Genomic DNA, 20,042 nt, shown 5'->3' with positions numbered 1-20,042 from the left:
CACCCAGGCGCCCCTGAATTCTTAATAATTCTTAAGTGCGTTTTCATTTGCACTGAGTTCCACGGAGTAGGTGACTGGCCTTGGGTAGATTTCTGAAAATTTGCTTGGTCAGGTCACTGAAAGATTTTCAGGCCCTGCTTAATTGAAAGTAGTTTATCAGATACTGCTTTATAAAGAGGAAACGCAGTTTACTGATTATTGTGGGAAGTGTGTGGGACCCGGAGCAAGCGGTCGTCCGGGTTCCTCTCATCCCATTGTTCCAGGCCATTTAGGAAAGAGTGTTTCAGGTCCCAGCATGAGCTGGTAAATACGGATTTCAGAACAAAGGAAAATGGGCCAGGTTACTCTCGTTTTTTGAATTGCTACTATCCCTTGGGGATATTTCTGCTTAACCCAAGAATGGTCCCTTGGAATCCGTGTTCATGCTGAAACTGGTCTGTAACCTCCCTCTCTCACGCCGTCCTTGGCAGCTTTCGGCGTAAAGATTATGCTTCCTTCTTAAAAGCTGGGTGTTTGAATGAGGTGGGGCTGTTTGGTTGTACAGGACGGCCGGCGGGGGGTGGCTGATGCTTTCCTGGGGACACCTTTATCTTTTTTTTTTTTTTTTTAATTTTTTTTTTCAACGTTTTTTATTTATTTTTGGGACAGAGAGAGACAGAGCATGAACGGGGGAGGGGCAGAGAGAGAGGGAGACACAGAATCGGAAACAGGCTCCAGGCTCCGAGCCGTCAGCCCAGAGCCCGACGCGGGGCTCGAACTCACGGACCGCGAGATCGTGACCTGGCTGAAGTCGGACGCTTAACCGACTGCGTCACCCAGGCGCCCCAAGGGACACCTTTATCTTGACACGGAGCCGGTTGCCACCACTGCTGTATGGCAGGGGCAGGCCACGGAGCCGCAAGGGTGCAGGACAGGCCCGTGGTGAGGACAGTGTCTGGGGAAGAGCAGAAAAGGGCCGTGAAAGTAAAGTGAGCATTCTGTGGTGTCACGCGGGGCCGCCCCCGGGTGTGGAGGTCGTGCCGAGGACGTGGCCCGGGGACGAGCATTCCTTCCTCTGCTCACACCTGCTCCGTGTGCTCATAACACCTGCTCCCTGAAGGTAGCTCGTGCCTCAAACAGTGCTTGTTTCTTGCTGTGTAGAATGACACCAAACTTTTAAAAGCCACTGTCCTCTCCCGTTCTCTCTCTTGACCGTAATCAGGGCCACATTTTGTCACCTAGCTGAGGTATTAGCTTTTGTCCCCCTAGGAATTAGACTAGTTTTTATTTCTTTTCTCTTTTCACCCAGATCAGTTTCACCATTTAGCATCTTCTGGGGCTGGAATAGCACAGAGCAGAAAAACAATAAAATTCATGCCTTATTTTCTGAGAGCAGGAGGCCCGTACTATCCCATTCTCAATGCGTCTGCCCCATGTCGACGTCCCACACAGACACACGGGCATTTCCCTGTCCGGTTCGGTGTTTTTCAGGGCTTCGAGGGCCCGCGGTGCCACTTCAGGCGGCCTCCCCTGGCTGGGCTGCTGGCTGATCCTGGAGAGAGGGGGCCTTGGGACCACGGCCCTGGTTCTCAGGCAGCGTTCGCTGTCTCCATGTGCTTTACATCTTTGCTGCTTTTGCGTCACAGACTCGGCCCTGCTTATCCACGTGGTAGAGAATGATAGAACAGTCCACCAAAGGGTGATCTCTTCTGAATCTTGTTCCTGCTGTTCCATAGGAAGCTGAGAACACTCTGCGTCTGATGCAGAACAAGCTGAAGGAAGAAGAAAAGCGTCTGCTCAAGACTGAAGGTAAGCCCACATGGGTAGACCGGGCTGTTTCTTCTGGACCAGCGTTTTTAGCCTCGACAAATGTATGCGTGTATTTAATTTATTTTCAAAAGGCGATTTTCTCAAAACTTCTATATCAAGTACCATTTTAATTCACTCGAGCTCAAGAGACTGGTTCAAATTACACAGCATTCAAAGCACGTTTGATTTTCTTATCAACTAAAATACTGTTTTTCCCTGTTTAAATGATACGGTTTGAGTTACGTATAATATGTAACTATAAAAGAAAATGTGGTCTCGGAGGTCTTTAGGTTCCTTATTTTAGGACCGATAGAAAGCAGGTGTCATTAATGCAGTGCATGTTAGTGGGGCACTTGATTAGAGTTAGTCCCCTCCCACACACACCCGTCCTGTGTCCCCAGTAATCCAGGATTGTGCAGTGAGGCCGTCACCTGGGGGCAAGTGGGGGCTACCCGTATGTGAGAGCTGCGTGCTGGGGAGGGGTGTTCTCCGTGACTGGTTAGCACGTTTCCTCCACGAACTTCACCGAGGTGTCTGGGCGGCCTCAGCACATGGTCTTAATGCCGAATCAATGGCTTTGTCTCGGTTCCTCCTCCTCTTGCTTATTGCTCTCTTTTTTATGATGAAGTATTTTATTCTCTCATGCTTGAGGATGCCGTGTGTGGGACTTGGGACACGTTCCCTCCCTCTCTGTCTCTGGGCCTCTCTCCTTTTGTACTTGTTTTCTGCCTCTCTCTCCTAAATTTCAGGAAACTCTGGAAGGAGAATAGGGAGTGCTGGGAAATCCTTTAGAGGCAAGTTTAGGAAATTCCAGGGGCCTCTCTAGCCAGAGCAGCCCCCCTCACCTCTGTGGTTCCAGGTCAGGCCAGAGAGCCCGAGGCAGCCCTAAGTGATAAGCCTGCATGGAGTTTATCCCCTCCCAGGAGGCCCAGCACAAGTAAGAGCCCTGGTTGGTTGGCTGCACCCTGCCGTGTGCCTGGGCCAACCGTAAGACCTTTGTCATTGGTCTTTATTCTTCTGAACTCACACTTTAATTTTGTGATCCACAGGTGTGGGATCTCTTGAAGGACAAATATTCTTAGGAGCATCTGTGACTTTGCTTTTTTTGGAAAAATAATGTCCCGTTTAAACCAAATTAATGAAGGAAAGCACTTAATTAGCTTGAGGGCAAAGAAGTGAGGAAAATTAGAAGAACCATCCTAAAGTTGTTAAGATGTTCTTTCTTTGCTTTTCTGTGTATGCGGGAACATTGGCCAGAGAGTTGGGATCAGCGGGGAGTTAGATAAAAGGACACTTTCTGAAAGACTTCTCTGAACAGAAAAGGCAAATAGGACACGGACGCAAATTAGGGGTAAGAATGAGCAAAATCCAGGAGCTGAAAGAGCTCATCTTGTTTACACCATCGTGTAGACAGCTGATTCGGTGCAGTAAACCATTGTTGAGTATCTATTCTGGGTGCGAAGAAGGGTTCCTTAGTGGACAAGAGACAGGGATTCTGGGGACCTCGGTGGCTTAGTCGGTTAAGCGTCCGACTTCGGCTCAGGGCATGATGTCCCAGTTCAGGAGTTGAAGCCCTGTGTCAGGCTCTGGGCTGACAGCTCGGAGCCTGCTTCTGATTCTACGTCTCCCTGTCTCTCTGCCCCTCTCCCGCTTGTGCACACTCTTTCTCGTTCTCAAAAATAAATAAAAACATTAAAAAAAATTTAGAAAAACAAAAAAAAGCAATCATTGCTTTAACCAAGCTGGTTGCCAGTGAGAGGAGACAAACAATGAGCAAACTGTGCATGGAAAGTGAAAAATGCCTTTCGGGGTAAAGTAGCGCAGAGAGGGAGATGGTGAGGGTGTGTGGAATTGTGTTTACCTTTTTTTTTAAATTTTTAAATATTTATTTATATTTGAGAGAGAAGGGGGCAGTGTGCGAGTGGGGGATGGGCAGAGAGAGGGAGACACAGAATCTGAAGCAGGCTCTAGGCTCTGAGCTGTCAGCACAGAGCCCGATGTGGGGCTTGAGCTCATGAGCCGTGAGCCAAAGTGACCTGAGCCAAAGTCGGACACTTTGACCAAGCTACCCGGGCAGCCTGCGTTTACTCTTTTTAAGTTCTTTTTTTTTTTTTTTTTTTTTTTTTTGAGAGAGAGAGCATGAGTGGGGTGGGGGCAGAGAGAGAGAGGGAGAGAGAGAATCCCAAGCAGACTATCCACTATTAGCACAGAGCCCGATGCGGGGCTCAAACTCACAAACCGTGAGATCATGACCTGAGCCGAAGTCAAGAGTTGCACGCTCAACTGACTGAGCCCCCCAGATGCCCTGGAATTGTGTTTTAAATTGGGGGTCAACGTAGGCCTCCTTGGGAGATGCTATTTACGCAAAGGCTGAGAAGTGTAACTTGGAGAGGAAGGAGGTACCGGATGAGGAAAGTCCTGGGAGTCTGTAAGAAAGGGTGAGAACCAGAGCTTAGTGAGGGGATGAGTTTTGCCGAGTGAGGAAACGTGTGGGCGTGCAGGACTCGAGCTCAGGCTGGAAGATGGGTCGTGTGCTGAAGGGCTCCCATCTGATGGCTCCTGTCTTCTCTGTTAAGCAGGAGGTGATGTCACCAAATTGGCTTTGTGGGTTTGGAGTAAGGGCCTGGAGTAAGAGAGAGCAAGTCTGAGTGATCAGAGACAGGTCCTTGCCCTGGGGACCTCAGAGACGAAAAAGGCCAAGTACTTTGTTCACATGCCCTGTGGTCACAGTAAGGACAGCCCTCATCTTCCCACCGTCCTTTTAAACCTCACTGTTCGTGGTAAATTTATAACTGTGCCCTCTACAGGATTCAGCACTGGAGTGTAAGGAATGTAGAGTCCTCTGATTTCATAAAATGACCCACAAATTGCTACAAAGCACTTTAGTAACCTTGCTGGGATTTAGTTTTTATGATATAGTGGAGAGCAAATGTTCTTGCGTTCAACACTTACTTGCTGCATGCCTACTGTGTGTCAGGCCTTGTACCAGCACTGGGGGCACGGTGACAGATAAGGCGCTCAGGGAGCCGAGGCCAGAATGGTGACATCCAGTTCGTAGCCACAAGCCATGTGTGACTCTTGAACACTTCGAGTGTGGCTCATCCAAATTGAGGAGTGCCGTTGGTGGAAAATATTTTGAAGACTTAGTATGAGTAAAAAGTTAAATTACTCATTACTAATACTTTACGTTGTTTACCTGTTGAAATGGTATTTTGGATACATTGGGTTAAGTAAGACATTACTGGAATTAATTGACTTGTTTCTACTTTAATGTAGTCACTAGACCATTTTAAATTAGATCTGTCAGCTGGCATTGTGTTTCCATTGGACTGTGCTGATGTAGAAGGAGAAACTTGGGGGCGCCTGGGGGGCTCGGCTGGTTGAACATCCATCTTCTGCTCGGGTCGTGATCTTGCAGTTCATGAGTTCAAGCTCCATGTCGGGCTTGCTGCTGTCAGCACGGAGCCTGCTTCACCTCCTGGCTCCCTCTCTCTCTCCCCCTCCCACACTTGCGTGCGCCCCCTTTCTCTCTCTCTCAAAAATAAACAAACATCTAAAAGATAATAAATAAAAAGAGAAACCTGAAAAGAAACTGCCTGTAGCTTACGTGGGTATGAAGTAGTGTCTCACTGTGCTTTGATGGTTGTTCCTGTGATGGCTAATGGAGTGCAGCATCTTTTCCAGGCTCGTTGGCCATTCGTACAAATCTTTGGAGAGATGTCTGTTCAAGTCCTTTGGACGTTTTTAAATTGGGTTGTTTTTTTATTATTGGATTGTAAGAGTTATTTGTATATTCTGGATACCAGATCCTTATGCAAATTGTGATTTGCAGATATTTTTCTCTCATTCTCTGGGCCGTCTTTTCACTTCATTAGTGCTGGCTTTTGCTGCACAAACTTTTAATGAAGTCCACGCTGTTAATTTTTCTTCTGTTGTTTGCATTTTTGTGTCATATCTCAGAAACCACTGCCTAATTTAAGGTCACCAGGATTTATCCCTATATTTTCTTGGAAGACTTTTACAGTTTTAACTGTTATCCATTTTGAATTAGTCTTTGCATATGGTGTGAGGTAGGAGTCCAACTCATTGTTGTGCGTGTGGCTCTCTGGTTGTCCCAGCACCATTTGTTGGAAAGACTGTTCTTTCCTCTTTGAATTTTATGGGCACTCTTGTCTGCTATCCTTAACTTGAACGTGTCACTGATAAAACTCGGTGATTTCCATGTCCGCATGCGTTAATTTAGTGTATTGGCTTGAGCTTGTCAGAAGAAATCCTATTGAGCCTGAGAAACATGTATTATTATTATTTTAAAATTCATGATATCATTTGATTTATATTGCAAGGGGTAATGATACAATGTCATAATAAAATGTCCATAAAAAGTGAACTCAGATGAATAGTAATTGCGTTTTGTAGTGATTCATTTGTGTTAGTATTTAATTATATTCTCTGTATAGGCTTTTTGTACGGTGGCGGTTTTCAGACAGATTGTGTTGAAGTCCTTGCAGGATGCTATTAGTAACACATCCCTAGTTCCCAGCTTACCCCTTCATGCTGGAGAGCACAGCTCTTCTCTCCACGGCAAAGAAAGCAGAGAACTTTCCCTTGGTGCCCAGGCAGATGCAGCCACCCACTCACCCACTTAGAGCAGGGGCTGAGCAAAGCCTTTTCGTAGACGAACAATTACTGTACTTCCAAACTGACCTCTGAGTCATTGGTCAGCACAGCGACTGCAAACTCCTCCTGCTCTGTCCTTCCAAAACCAGTGTCTCTCCCCGGTCACAGGGAGTCAGCTGGGCAGTGAAAGCTTTTTCTCTCCACTGTGGAAACTCTCCTCCTCTAAGTTCCCATTAGGAAATGTCTAACCCACACAAGACTCTGGAAGAGTATTTAAGAAATTAACGTGTAAGAAATTAATGTGTAAGGCTGTCGCACATCTCACAATGTGAGAACGCCCTCTCTTTGTGTATCTCTGTAAGGGAATTTTCTCCAGGAAAGGAGATCGTGAGCACGAGTTCTTACAGCCACTCACTAGATCACCGTCTTTCTCAGGCCAGCCTTTCCTGGCCTGCTCTCATTGTCGCCTGCAGGCCTGTTTTGGTGCAATCCCTCACCTTTTCAGTGGGCTCTGTCTCCTCATCTCTGTTACCCACAAAGAGCTCGAGTCGTGGTAACGCCTCCTAATCGTGAACAGAGAATGGACTTTGCCCCCAATTAACCAAGAACTTCCAGCTATACCTTGACAGCTGGTGATTCAAATTGTAGTTCACCTACCAGAATAGTATTCTGACCCAGTTTTGTCTTGCTTGGGAAAATTGTTTAAAAAAAGTAACCCAGTATATCCTTGTTTGCATTAACCCTTCTAAGTATCTACAGGCCAATCCTAAGAGTCTCATAAAATCTAATGCAGCAGAAGGAAGGCTGAGGAGTGCAAATGGTTTTGCACAAGAGCCTTTTGGATACAAGCTGTTTCAGAGGTAGTGATGGAGCCGCCCTTTTGTTTTTCCTACTTGTGTTGCTCCCAGGTAATGACGACTCGGACATTGACATCCAGGAGGAAGACGAATCTGACAGTGAATTGGAGGAGAGACGGTTGTCCAAGCCGCGAACGGCCATGGAGGTGCTCATGCAAGGTAGCACGACTTCTTTCTCTTGTCCTCCCTCCCGTGCCCTGTCATAGTACACTCCGGGTGGCCCCTGCTCCAGGGTTTATCCTGCTCTGTTGTTTATCAGGATTCAGCTCTTAAAGTCCTCTGTGTGGTCACCTTTGCTGCTAATACTCTTACCTGTGGTCTCAAGAATAGCTGATTGTTCTTTGTGTCCTGGTCACAGAGGCCATGGGAACACACTGCTTCTGCCACTGAGCTGTGTTCTGTCCTTTTTTGGGTCCAAACTGTTCTCAGTGCACTTGCATCCCGTGTAATCAGAGAATTATGCACAGAGAAGGGACTCACACAACCATCTCTGCCTGTAAAAAACCTAGTCGTTTCTGCTTTCTCACTGGTAAAGAGCAATAAAATATCTGGACAAGTGTGGGTGCTCCCCTGGGATCTTCTTGAGGTCCCACTTTCCATCCTAGAGGGGTCCCGGTCAGTGGCTTGGGGGGGGGGGGTGGTCCTTCCACATTGCCTTTTCACACAGAGGCAAGCACACACATACAGTGAAACTTAGACACAAAGACCACCTGAGACATTTTTTAACCTAAATGGGACCAGACTCTGTGCATAGTTTTGCCGCTTGCTTTTTGTTTTTTAATGTTTATTTTGGGGGGGGGGGGAGGGGCAGAGAGCTAGGGAGACCGAGAGTCTGAAATAGGCTCCAGGCTCCAAGCTGTCAGCACAGAGCCCACCGCGCGTCCCGGACTCGTGAATGGTGAAATCCTGACCTGAGCCAAAGTTGGACGCCCAACTGACTGAGCCACTCAGGCACCTCCTGCAACTTGCTTTTTAAAAACATTATGATGAAATATATTAGAACTCCTCCCGTGTCAGGAAAACACAATTCTGCTTCGTTCTTTTTGACAGCTGCATAGTATTCCACAGTGTGATCATACCTGGGGTTTATTCAGGCATTCCCATATTGAAAGATATTTATTTTATTTTTCTTTTCCTCGTAGATACATCCTTCTGTTTATCTTCAGTGTTTGTACCATTCAAGGGGGAATTCTTAGGTCAAAGGTTATGTAAATTTTTATTTTGATAGATATTACTACATTGCCCTATACTTGCCTTTAAAATTTTTTTTTTAATGTTTATTTATTTTTGAGACAGAGAGAGACAGAGCATGAATGGGGGAGGGTCAGAGAGAGAGGGAGACACAGAATCCGAAGCAGGCTCCAGGCTGTGAGCTGTCAGCACAGAGCCCGACGCGGGGCTCGAACTCACGGACAGCGAGATCATGACCTGAGCCGAAGTCGGACGCTCAACCAACTGAGCCGCCCAGATGCCCCATACTTGCCTTTAAAAACATTTATCTACCATTTGTTAATTTTGGGAGCAGTTTGCATTTTTTTTTTAATTTTTTTTTTATTTTTTTTTTAATGTTTTTATTTATTTTTGAGACAGAGAGAGACAGAGCATGAGCAGGGGAGGGGCAGAGAGAGAGGGAGACACAGAATCTGAAACAGGCTCCAGGCTCCGAGCTGTCAGCACAGAGCCTGACGTGGGGCTCGAACTCACGGACTGTAAGATCATGACCTGAGCCGAAGTCGGAAGCCCAACCGACCGAGCCACCCAGGCGCCCCAGTTTGCATTTTTATATACACAACATATTTAAGAGGTGAATTATCTTCATTTGATACTAACTCTTCCTGCTAACTGCCCTTATTCTAGGTTCGGCTGTTCTTTATTACATTTTCCTTTTTACATAAGTTACTTAGATGCTCTGATGTCTTTTCCTTTTATTTTTAACAGCTTCATGATACAAATAGAGGTTAGAGGTTATGACTCCCATTCTGTAGATGGGAGCTGAGGCTCTGGAAAGGTAGATGTTTGGCTCAGGAGAATCTCATAGAGGCACTGGGGCTCCTGAATTCTGCTGATCATTCAGCCTGCAGGAGTCAAGTCACAAAGTCCATTTCTAAAAATTATAAATAAGGGCTTTGGACAACACAAGACTTGCATTTGATCTGAGTGAGGGAAAGTTTCCTTAAATAGCTCTTGGTGGTCACCCCAGGCCTGTCCCGAGTGAGCTCCTCTCTGGGCTGCCCTCGCTGCCCTTGCCCCGAGGCCTTGACCTGGGGTCACGGCTATTCCTTTGTCAGCCTCCGGGTGTGATGCAGCTGTCCGCTTCTGCCCCGTGCAGGATGGCTCCTGAGTGTTGGCAGAAGTCCCCTGTCAGCAACCCTGACTTCCAGAGGAGAGAGGAGAATCCCTGAGATAATGGAGTTGGTGGGGGGGGAGGGGGGGGCGGCGCAGGTTTGAAAGATGAACTAAGTGTGATACTTAGTTTTTTCTCTTTGAAGCTCATAGATTCAAATACATTGGTCCCTGGAGGAAGACTTTGTTTTTCCAACGGATAGCACAGCTATCTGTTACTCATAGTGGGATTCACTGATTTTTCTTACAACATTTACAGGATGCATATATATTTTTCTGACTTCCGAGTTAATGATTATATTTTATTGCCCTTTTCCTTTTTTTCAAAGTGGAAATCTAGAAAATCTATTGTGGTTTATTATAGTTTTGATTATTTGGATGCTACCTAAGTAAATTTTTTAGTGTGATTCTTGTTTTCCCCAATTTTCTAAAGGAAAGCAAATCTTGAATACCATTCCTTGCCTTTTTTTTTTAAACATTTATTTATTTTTGAGACAGAGAGAGACAGAGCATGAGCAGGGGAGGGTCAAAGAGAGAGGGAGACACAGAATTCGAAACAGACTCCAGGCTCTGAGCTGTCAGCCCAGAGCCCGATGCGGGGCTCGAACTCACGGACCGCGAGATCATGACCTGAGCCGAAGTCGGATGCCCAACCGACTGAGCCACCCAGGCGCCCCGCCTTTTTTTTTTTTTTTTTAATGAGGTTTTCCTAATTTCTTCATGCTTTGGTTCTCCTCAGGAAGACCTAGCAAACTCATCGTGGGCACAATGCAGGGTGGAGACTCCGATGACGACGTGAGTCCCGACGAGCTCCCCTTAGCTGTTCCGTTCTTCCTGCTCCGGGGCTGGCTTTGTAGATGAGCCGTGAGCCTCAGCCTAGCCCGCTGCTGGGCGTACGGCAGAGCTGGGCCCCCCAGGAGCTGGACTCTCCTCTGCTTGTTGATGTGTTGATGGCTCTTTTCTTTTCCAATGAATGTGCTTTCCCTCCCACCCCCGCTTTTTTTCCTTCTCCCTGTTCTTTCCATTCTCGCTTTCCAAAGACGGAAGCAGCACCAGCTCTCTTAGGTCAGTGCAGGACTTCCAGCTCCAAGAAGCAGGTTGGTTTTCTTTTCACCTCATCTGTGTGTGTGTGTGTGTGTGTGTGTGTGTGTGTTGGCCTGCTCAGGGCCTACACCTCATCTGTGTGTGTGTGTGTGTGTGTGTGTGTGTGTGTGTGTGTGTGTTGGCCTGCTCAGGGCCTACACCTCATCTGTGTGTGTGTGTGTGTGTTGGCCTGCTCAGGGCCTACACCTCATCTGTGTGTGTGTGTGTGTCTGTGTGTGTGTGTGTGTGTTGGCCTGCTCAGGGCCTACACCTCATCTGTGTGTGTGTGTGTGTGTGTGTGTGTGTGTGTGTGTGTGTGTGTGTGTTGGCCTGTTCAGGGCCAGCAGAGCCTTCCCTCCCAGTGATGGCTCTGTCTCCTGGGTGAGAGCCACGCCAACCGGGTCCCACAGAGATCGGAGAACTTCCCTATGCTGAGGAGGAGGGGTGAGTGTGAGCCACGAGACAAGAAAGGTCGTTAGGCCCTTGAACTGTAACCTAGAAAAGAATGGAACCTGCTGAGGTCCTGGGGTCAAGACCAGCCCTCTCTTCAGTTCCATTCTGGGGAGGGAACAGAAAAGGAGGCTGTCCTGAGACCAGGGCCTCAGAGAGGCTGGGCAAGAGGCTGGGACATCAGGCTGCCGGTGCCTTGAGTGTCACTGACTTAATACTGACGGGGAAACGAACCGGGATGGGGAACCCGGTCCTTGCCAGGGCCCCACAGGTGGGGCTGCACCGTCCATTGCCCCAGGCCTGCCTTCTTGGTGGCAGTCCCTGGCAAGCCTGTGAGGCCCCAGAAACAAGGGGTGACTGGGCTGACAGAGCACAGACCTCCTTATCAGGTCGTGTGCCACCTGTGTCTGGAGTGTGGCTCTAGTGGCTGCACAGGGACAGAGCAGGAGTTGACATTCTTGTACAAAAGATCCCTCCATTTAGTGCCAACATTGTGTATTGTTACCGAAATCCACAGAGGGAGAGGGTTTGCTGGGCAAGATGCGCAGAGAAGGTGGGGCCTTGGAATCGCAGAAGGTAGTCTTCGAGAAGCAGAGAAACCACCTCAAACATGTTTAACAGAGTCGGGCTGGATGCTCAAATAGCTTCTGCCCACCCGTCTTACCCATTCGAGGCACGAATAGGAAGTCTGGCGTGGGGGCTGGGGATGCCCGGAAGGCACCGTCGGCTCCCTTGTCTTACGATCTGCTTGCTCAGGTGCGTAGCTCTCTCGTCTCAGAACAAATGCCCGAGTGACAGCTCACACGTCCTCTGCGCCTGTTGTCGCTTGTTGGTTTTAGGGAGGCCGCCTCCGCACCTGGCCCAGGCGTACGGGCTCGTCCTTTGTGTGCGCACTCGTCCGCACGACAGACACTTGCTGAGTGCCTGTTAGGTGCAGGTGTTACAGATGATGGGGAATGCGTCCCCGCCTCTAGGAAGCTCACGTTCCGGCAGTAACCAAGGGAATACGTCGGGTCATAGTGGCCAGAAGAAAAGAAAGCAGTTCAGGGAACGGAATGACAGGGTCGAGGGAGGAGGTTGGTGTCTTTTGATCGGTCAGGGAATGTCTCTGTGATCGGGTGACATTTGGCAGAGGCCTGAACAGAAGGAGGGACGTGGTGCAGGGAAGGGCATCCAGAACACAGGGAATATGGCTCCTGCTTTGGAGGTGTAGAGACGGTGGTGCGACTGGGATGGAGTGGATGGCAGACAGGAGCGGCAGGGCGGGGAGCGGGGGCGCCAGAGCTTGGCAGGACCTGATGAGGACCCGGGGTTTTCTCTGAGTGCTGTGGGAAGGGGCCGAGGACCGCGAGCCCGGCTGTGCCAGAGCCGACTGGCAATGAAGAGAGCCTAGTCAGGAGGCACTTGCGGGAGCCGGAGGGGCTGGCGGCTCAGCCTAGGGTGGTAGCAGCGAAGGTGTTAAGAAGTCATCGGATTCTGGATGTTTCCATGGTCTGAACCATGAAGTTGTGTTAACTAGACATGGGGCGTGAGAGGACGAGAAATGAAGGACACCCCAGCTTGTGGCGTACTGGCTGACGGCACAGGTAGCCTTGGCATGTCCCGAGGTGGGTGGGGCTTGGGGAGCGGCGCAGGAGTTGGGGTTGGGACATGCTACGCATGCAGTGCCTGCCAGCCATCCACGTGCTGGGGTCGAACGGCCAGTTGGAATTCAAGTCTGGAGTTCAGGGGTCAGGCCTGGGCTGGAGTTGAGTTTGCAGCCGCGTTCGAGCTGCAAGGATACATGTGATTGTGTGAGGGGAGAGAGTAGAAAGAGGAGAGGAGGGAGCCTCAGGGCTCTGAGCTGAGCCACGTCGTAGAGTCAGAGAGACGGAGGGTGTAGGGACGCGTGAGATTGGAAGATGCAGGAGTGCAGTGGGGCGAGCACCTGAGAGAAGGGCGCCCTGCAGCACAGGGTGGCTTTCAAGCAAGAAGGCGCAGGCTGGAGGTCACACCAGATGCCGGAGCTGCGCCCATTGGATTTGAATTCCTCTGTTTCAAGAGCAGTCGTGGGATTGGCAGGTGAAGCCTGCTGAGTATGTTGAGGACACAGCGAGAGGAGAGCCAATGGGGGGGGGGGGGGTTCAGTGCTCCTTCAAGGAGTTTCACTGTTGCCAGGGGAGGGGGGTGCAGAGGAACAGGGCAGAGTAGCTGGCAAGGAAGATGGGATGAAGTTGAGGGTTGTTGTTTTGTATTTTTAAGAAGGAAATTGCAGCATGTATGTATGCTGGAGGGAGTGGTCTGGCTCGAGCCATCTTGGTTTACCTGGGACGCATGACTTATAGTTTTGGGTTTTAAGTTTATTTATTTGAGAGCGAGAGAGAAAGCGCATGTGAGAGCGCTAGTGAGGGAAGGGCAGAGAGAAAGAAAGGGAGAATCCCAAGCAGGTTCTGTGCTGTGAGTGCAGAGCCCGATGGCAGGCTCAAACATTCGAACCGTGGGATCGTGACCTGAACTGAAGTCCAGAGGCAGAAGCTTAACTGAATGAGCCCCCCAGGTGCCCCAGCACTTGCAGCTCTAAAGCCCGGCTGAGCTGGTCACCCCAGATCTAGGCGAGGGACACACTGTTCCTTTTATTTTGCCCAATTCCCGGGTGGCTTTCCACCCCCAGTCTGGTAAAAGCCAAAATAAACCCCCTTCCTAATCTCCAAGCCCCTCGGTCTTTGTTATCCACTGGTGGGTCTCTGGGCCCCCGGAGCAGAGCGGCATCTGGTGGTGTTTCTGAGACCTCAGTGGGAAAGCCGGCCCCTGCAGCACCGGGTGTAGACTGCACGCTCGTATCTGAGGATCACTGCTTAGATGATCCGTTTGTGTTTGTCTTTGAGCCAACAAAGGTCCCCTTCTCACGCCCCACGCCCCACTGCTTCTCTGCCGAGCTCTTCCTTCACGTGTGGGTGTTGCTAGTTAACTGAGCTACTGGTGGAAAGGGGCCTCTGCTGACAAGCTGTCAGAAAGAGACGGGCCGTCAGCTGTGTTTGCCGTCTTCCTGTAGGAGGACTCGGAGGACAGTGAGATTGACATGGAGGGCGATGAAGAAGACGACGATTTGGAAGACGAGAGCGTTGCTGTCACGCCAGCGAAGCCCAGTCGAAGGATCCGGAAACCCGAGCCCCTGGATGAGAGCGACAATGACTTCTGAGCTTTGTGCCAAGAGACCGGACAGATTAAATCCCTCAGATCTGTAGGTAAACGGGAAGTTAGAAGGTTAGGAGGGAAACCGATTTCACGCGCTAAACCAGCTGGACTTGTTAATGAAGCAACACCTCGGTCTGTAGCCTCCTCCAGGTCACTCCACGGAGCTTCAGCGAACTTGGGAAACGCCTGTGTTCTAAGAGATGCACCTCCACGGGACGAAAACCCGAGGAGAAATAAGGGCCAACGCTGTTCATCTTGGCAGTTGTTGTCAAGCGTTTCCGCCAGGAGTCGGGGGTGGGGGGGGATAGACCCGGGCTGGGCACAGGACTCAGTTTAGGAATTGGCTGGGGGCGGGGAGGCACCTGACTCCTCTTGACCTGTACAATTTAGAACATTTACTGTACTTCGGCTTTTAATTCTGGCTTTTATTTCGTTGTATGGTCCTATTTTCTTCTGCACGTTTGCGATACCAAGCTTTAAATGTATTTTACTAAAATTTCCTGAATGAAAGTTAGCTAAGTTAGATGAAAACCCACTTTCTTTCAAATCCAGGCAACAGAGAGACGCTCCGGAATAAAAGCACTTCATTTTCTCTCAGAAGGTTGACATCCCTTCCTAGGAAAGCTAGTTAAAGGAAAGCTGTTTCTGACTAAAAAACTTAACCGGGATTGCATTAGGTTGAGTAGCACTAGGATAATAATGTCGCTGATGTGAAATGAGAAGTGACAGGTGGAGTTGTGTCGTGTTTCTGATACGGAAGCGCAGAGCAGCTCTCACAGATTTTTCAGTTATGAACGCAGAAGTCTTCTGAAGTTACTTAACTCTTAACAAATGTATTTAGGACCGTATTTTTATATTATTAAATAAGTTTTACTTGAAACTATAATTACGTTGTTTATATTCACCTATAACGTAAAATATTTAAGAAAAGTTCACAGGTTACTGTGTACATGTCAACTTTTAGGAGATAATGTGATGATTGTTTCTATCATGTTTGCTGTTTCCTCTATCTTTTCCCAACTCCTGTGCCGGAGATTACTCCTTTTTTTTTTCTAATTTTTATTTTTTAAATTTACATCCACATTAGCATCTAGTGCAACAATGATTTCACGAGTAGATTCCTTGATGCCCCTTCCCCATTTAGCCCATCCCCCCTCCCACAGCCCCTCCAGCAACCCTCCGTTTGTTCTCCATATTTATGAGTCTCTTCTGTTTTGTCCCCATCCCTGTTTTGATATTATTTTTGTTTCCCTTCCCTTATGTTCATCTGTTTGGTGTCTTAAAGTCCTCATATGCGTGAAGTCCTCTGATATCTGTCTTTCTCTGACTAATTTCACTTAGCGTAATACCCTCCAGTTCCATCCACATAGTTGCAAATGGCAAGATTTCATTCTTTTTGATTGCCCAGTAATACTCCATTGTATATATAGACCACATCTTCTTTATCCATTCATCCATCGATGGACATTGGGCTCTTTCCATCATTTGGCTGTTGTTGATAGTGCTGCTGTAAACATTGGGGTGCGTATGCCCCTTCGAAACAGCATATCTGTATCCCTTGCGTAAATACCTAGTAGTGCCACTGCTGGGTCGTAGGGTAGTTCTATTTGTAGTTTTTTGAGGAACCTCCATACTGTTTTCCACAGTGGCTGCACCAGCTTGCATTCCCAAGAGATTACTCCTGTTTTAAAACGGCATTCGGTTAATTTGGGAGTGATGGAGATGTGCCCTCTTTGAAATGACGCACTCACAGGGAATGGGGTGTGTGGGCGCTGTGCTCACCCCCACAGAGCCCTGCCTTCCACGGCATCGTCCTGGATGTTATCATTTTGGTTTCCCTGACTCTGACCTGACTTATCTTTTGAAAAAAAAAAACAAAAAAACAAAAAACCAAAAAATGTATTTCTCTTTTCCTTTTGTGATGCTCTCTTCTTTTTTTAAAAAATGTTTATGTATTTATTTTTGAGAGAGAAAGAACAAGCCGGGGAGGGGCAGAGAGAGAAGGGGAGGGAGAGAATCCCAAGCAGTCTCTGCGCTGTCACCTCAGGGCCCAGCACAGGGCTAGAACTCATGAAGCGTGAGATCATGACCTGAGCCAAAATCAAGAGACAGACGCTTAACTGACTGAGCCCCCAGGCGCCCCTTCCTTATGTGATTTTTTCTTCTCATGGGCATTAACAGGGGAGCCTGACCCAAGCTGCAGGTAACCCCTCCTCCAATAGAGGCTCCAGTGCCATGTGCGGTTTATGATTTCACCTCTTCCTTCGTGGTCCCTCATCCCTTGGTTAACTACTGCACAGTCTCCCCATGGAGTGGCACTTCCTTCCTCGGGCAGCTTCTGTCAGCAAAGGAGCTTCAAGTACCTGATTGTAGTTACCAGTGTGTGTCTGTCACTGTAACAGATCCAGGAGTCAGATATGTACAAGAGCTTGATGACCTCGTGTCTTTTGTTTTGGGCCAAGCGTCAGAACAGACTCGGGCCCCAAAGAAGATTGTCTGATTAGGTCAATGAAAAACCCTCATTTAGATCATTGCCAATAGTTCTTTGTTTTTAGCCGTGTAACTAAAGGACCTCTTAAAATGCTTTCCAGATGTGTATTGACTGAAAATGTCAAGGAAGTTTTTAAGTCATTAATTTTTTTTGGTGGTAGCCATCAAGAACCAAGTCCAAGGACTTCTCGCACTGAGAGGTCTGAAGAACTTGCTGTTTCGGCTGGGCGGGGCAGAATACCTGCGAGCACTCTTTCGTTCGCGTTTTAAACTGTAACATCGTGTCGTGCCGAACGTCTGAAAGGAAGTGGGTTTGGCTGAAGTTAGCAACACGCCACATAAATATCACAGTGGTTAGACTGGCCCGGGAGACTCCGAGGTGCTGGAATCCGGGACTGGTTGAATTGCAAGAGAACTCAAACTGCCCGGAACAAAAGTCCTTGCAATGAGGATGTGAGTGGAAGAGGAGGAACGAGAGCTCAAGCAGGGATGTCGTGAGGGGAAAACGTAACTGATGGAAAAACCAGTGTGTCTGTGAAACGGTATTCTGATTGTACACTTCTCTTGGGCGATTCGGAAAGAATTAAGCCATAGTGACACAGAAAATGGAGTTTTTAAAAAAGGTGCACTGTTCATTCTAAGAACGATAAAGTCCTTACGAGAAAATGGCGCAGGAGTGATCAATGGTAATAAAGTTAAAAGACGGACACTGACGATGTCAACAAAAACCATGCTCTAACTCTGTCAGAAAGAAGGAGAAACAGAGTGGGAATATAAGCTGACGTACATCCAAGTGCCATTTGCCATGTAGAGGTCACTAGATAACCTCGAAGATGATAAAGCAAGAAACAGTGTATGTAGGGTATGTAGTTTTGGGAGTGGGAATGTACAGGAAGGGGAGGAACAAGACAGAAGGCTGCTGTTTTCCGTTATAAGCCTGGTCACTTTTGGCTTTTTAAACTACGTGTATTGTGTTGTTTTGATGAAATGAATTTCGGAAAAGGTAAATCTACAGACAGGAAAAGGGTAAGGGCTGGAGACTGAGGTCTGAAGATCATTTTCCTCAGATTGCTCGGGGGAGAACACGTGGGGTGGGAAGAGAGCCAAGGTTGGAAGCCTGAGAAATGCTGTGTCTCGGAGGCAAAAGCCACAAGGAGCCAGGAAGAGAGACTGGGAAAGTATTTGCTAAATGTTCTAAAGTGACTGTATTTTGCTTTAATAATTCGGGGAAAATATGTTTTATTTTCCAAAGACCATTGAAGAAGAGTGACGAGAGGGTAGGAGGGCTGGAAGGTTGTGTGAGGGAAGCCAAGGCAGGGAGAATTTCCACAGAAGGGAGGGGTGAGCAAGCTAAATCCTCCTCCTCAACGGGCCGGAGTCACAACGGGCCACATTGGCACTTAGGAAATCTGTGGCGACCTCAGCCGGGAGCAGTCGGCACGCGATGGGCCGAAGAGAGGTCAGAATGCGAAGCCAACACGGTGAATGTTGATGAGTGTTCCGCAAGGGGGGTGGTCCCAAGTGAAAAGAGAGGGCCCAGCCAGGGGAGAAGAGCGTGGCCAAGAACATTTTGGAGGGGCGGAGGAAGCTTTGTTTTGTGTTTTGAGAGGAAAACGAGGGTTTTTTTTTTTTTTTTTTTAGCTGGAGGGAACTGGTTTGTGGAATGGGAAGGGTTGACTCTATAAGAGGGAGTGTTCATAACTGATGAAGCAAAGTCTTCGTTAGGAGTCCTGCTTAAATCCATATGGTGTATTGGAAACACACACATCTGTGTGTGTGATGATGACCAGTTGGCCAGATGACCACTTGGGCTGATGCTACCGTTAGGAGTGCGAAGGCTAAGATTGATTTCACCATCTTTTACACCTGGATGTCTATCGCATCTGTTGTAGATAAGGCTCCAAAACAGTTTTGTGACTTGGGCATCAAGTAGAGCACCCAGAATACCGAGACATTGCCTCACAAGTTGGGCCACAGTGGCCCTGAACTTAAGGGTGGCTGGTCCTGGCCAACAAAGCTGAAAACAGTAAGCTTTGAAAGGATCCAGCTGTTTCTTTCTTTCTTTTTTTTTATGTTTGTTTGTTTGTTTATTTATTTATTTATTTATTTTTTCAATATATGAGGCTTATTGTCAAATTGGTTTCCATTGTTTATTTATTTATTTTGAGAGAGAGTGTGAGGAGGGGAGGAGCAGAGAGGGAGGGAGGGAGAGAGAGAGAGAATCCCAAGCAGGCTCCCTGCCATCAGCACAGAGCCTGACCCAGCGCTCCATCCCACCAACCGTGAGATCACGACCTGAGCCGAAATCAAGAGTTGGACACTTAACTGACTGAGTCACCCAGGCGCCCCGGGATGCAGCTGTTTCTAAGTAATGTGTTCCAGAATTAAGCTCAAGAATTTGAAGGCGTATAAAAATAGTCTGTACGAAACAAGATAAAATTCCCCGTGTCTGGTGTCCAATCAAAACTTACCAGGCATAATGAGAAGAATCAAGAAAGAGACCAAGGAATGAGCACCCCCCCCCCCATACTCATATGACAGATGACAGAATTAGTAGGAAAGGACATTCAGACATTTAACTGTACTCCCTATATTGAGATGGCAGAGGGAGGCAGGAGCATATTAAGAAGAGATAAGGCCTAAAGAAAATCTCAAAACTTGGGGAGATTAAAGAAACAAAAACAAAAACTGGGATTGAGAGCAGATGAGGCGCCACAGAAGAGAACATACTGACCCTGAAGACACAGCAGTAGAAACTGTTCAAAATGAAAAAGAAAAAGACAAGTCCCACCGTGCTGTTTATGGGTTTATTGCCTTGCTCCAGTTCACCGCTTGGTCTGCTCTGTGATAACAGAGCTATTCCTTGTAAATCTCTCGCCTTTGCTGGCTGGCGACATAGAGAGCCTTGTCAGTAGGCTGCTAGGGAGGCGGCTTGCTCCCGGAGTCCCTGGAGAGCACGATTTTTCTCCACTGCTTTGGCCCCTGAGGTTTCTTTGGTGGCTAGGTTCCTGCAGGGCATGGCTTTGTCCGGCATTTGGCTACCACATCTTTTTTTCTGTCGAGTTCTCCACTCAGCCAGAAACTGCGCAAACCGGAAGACAGCATGGCCACACCTTGAGAATACTAGGAGCCAAAAACCATTCTGAAGTTCTATATGTAGCAAAAATAACTTTCAAAACCCAGTAATCCAAATAAATACTACCCAAGACCCATATTCAAATGTCTCCCATTTCCAAATAC

At 48.0% G+C, this 20,042-nt stretch overlaps 1 protein-coding gene across 3 annotated transcripts in view; it reads left to right on the top strand.

Annotated features, from left to right (window-relative positions):
* Nucleotides 1-15,198, top strand: part of IFT38 (intraflagellar transport 38) — a 35,685-nt gene extending 20,487 nt beyond the window's left edge. For 2 of the 3 annotated variants that reach the window (XM_078440179.2, XM_078440180.2), the window contains 5 exons: nucleotides 1,716-1,788; nucleotides 7,314-7,421; nucleotides 10,345-10,400; nucleotides 10,646-10,702; nucleotides 14,170-15,198. In XM_078440179.2, coding sequence (XP_078296305.1) covers nucleotides 1,716-1,788; nucleotides 7,314-7,421; nucleotides 10,345-10,400; nucleotides 10,646-10,702; nucleotides 14,170-14,316 — 441 coding nt within the window. In that variant the 3' untranslated portion in view covers nucleotides 14,317-15,198. The remainder of the gene's footprint in view (nucleotides 1-1,715; nucleotides 1,789-7,313; nucleotides 7,422-10,344; nucleotides 10,401-10,645; nucleotides 10,703-14,169) is intronic. The other variant, XM_060648290.3, reaches the window with a different exon arrangement.
* Nucleotides 15,199-20,042: the final 4,844 nt, after the last annotated feature.

Source organism: Panthera onca, chromosome E3 (genome assembly GCF_046562875.1).
Source record: "Panthera onca isolate mPanOnc1 chromosome E3, mPanOnc1 haplotype 2, whole genome shotgun sequence".
Lineage (NCBI taxonomy): Eukaryota > Metazoa > Chordata > Mammalia > Carnivora > Felidae > Panthera > Panthera onca.
This window is presented reverse-complemented; position numbering and strand designations above follow the sequence as displayed.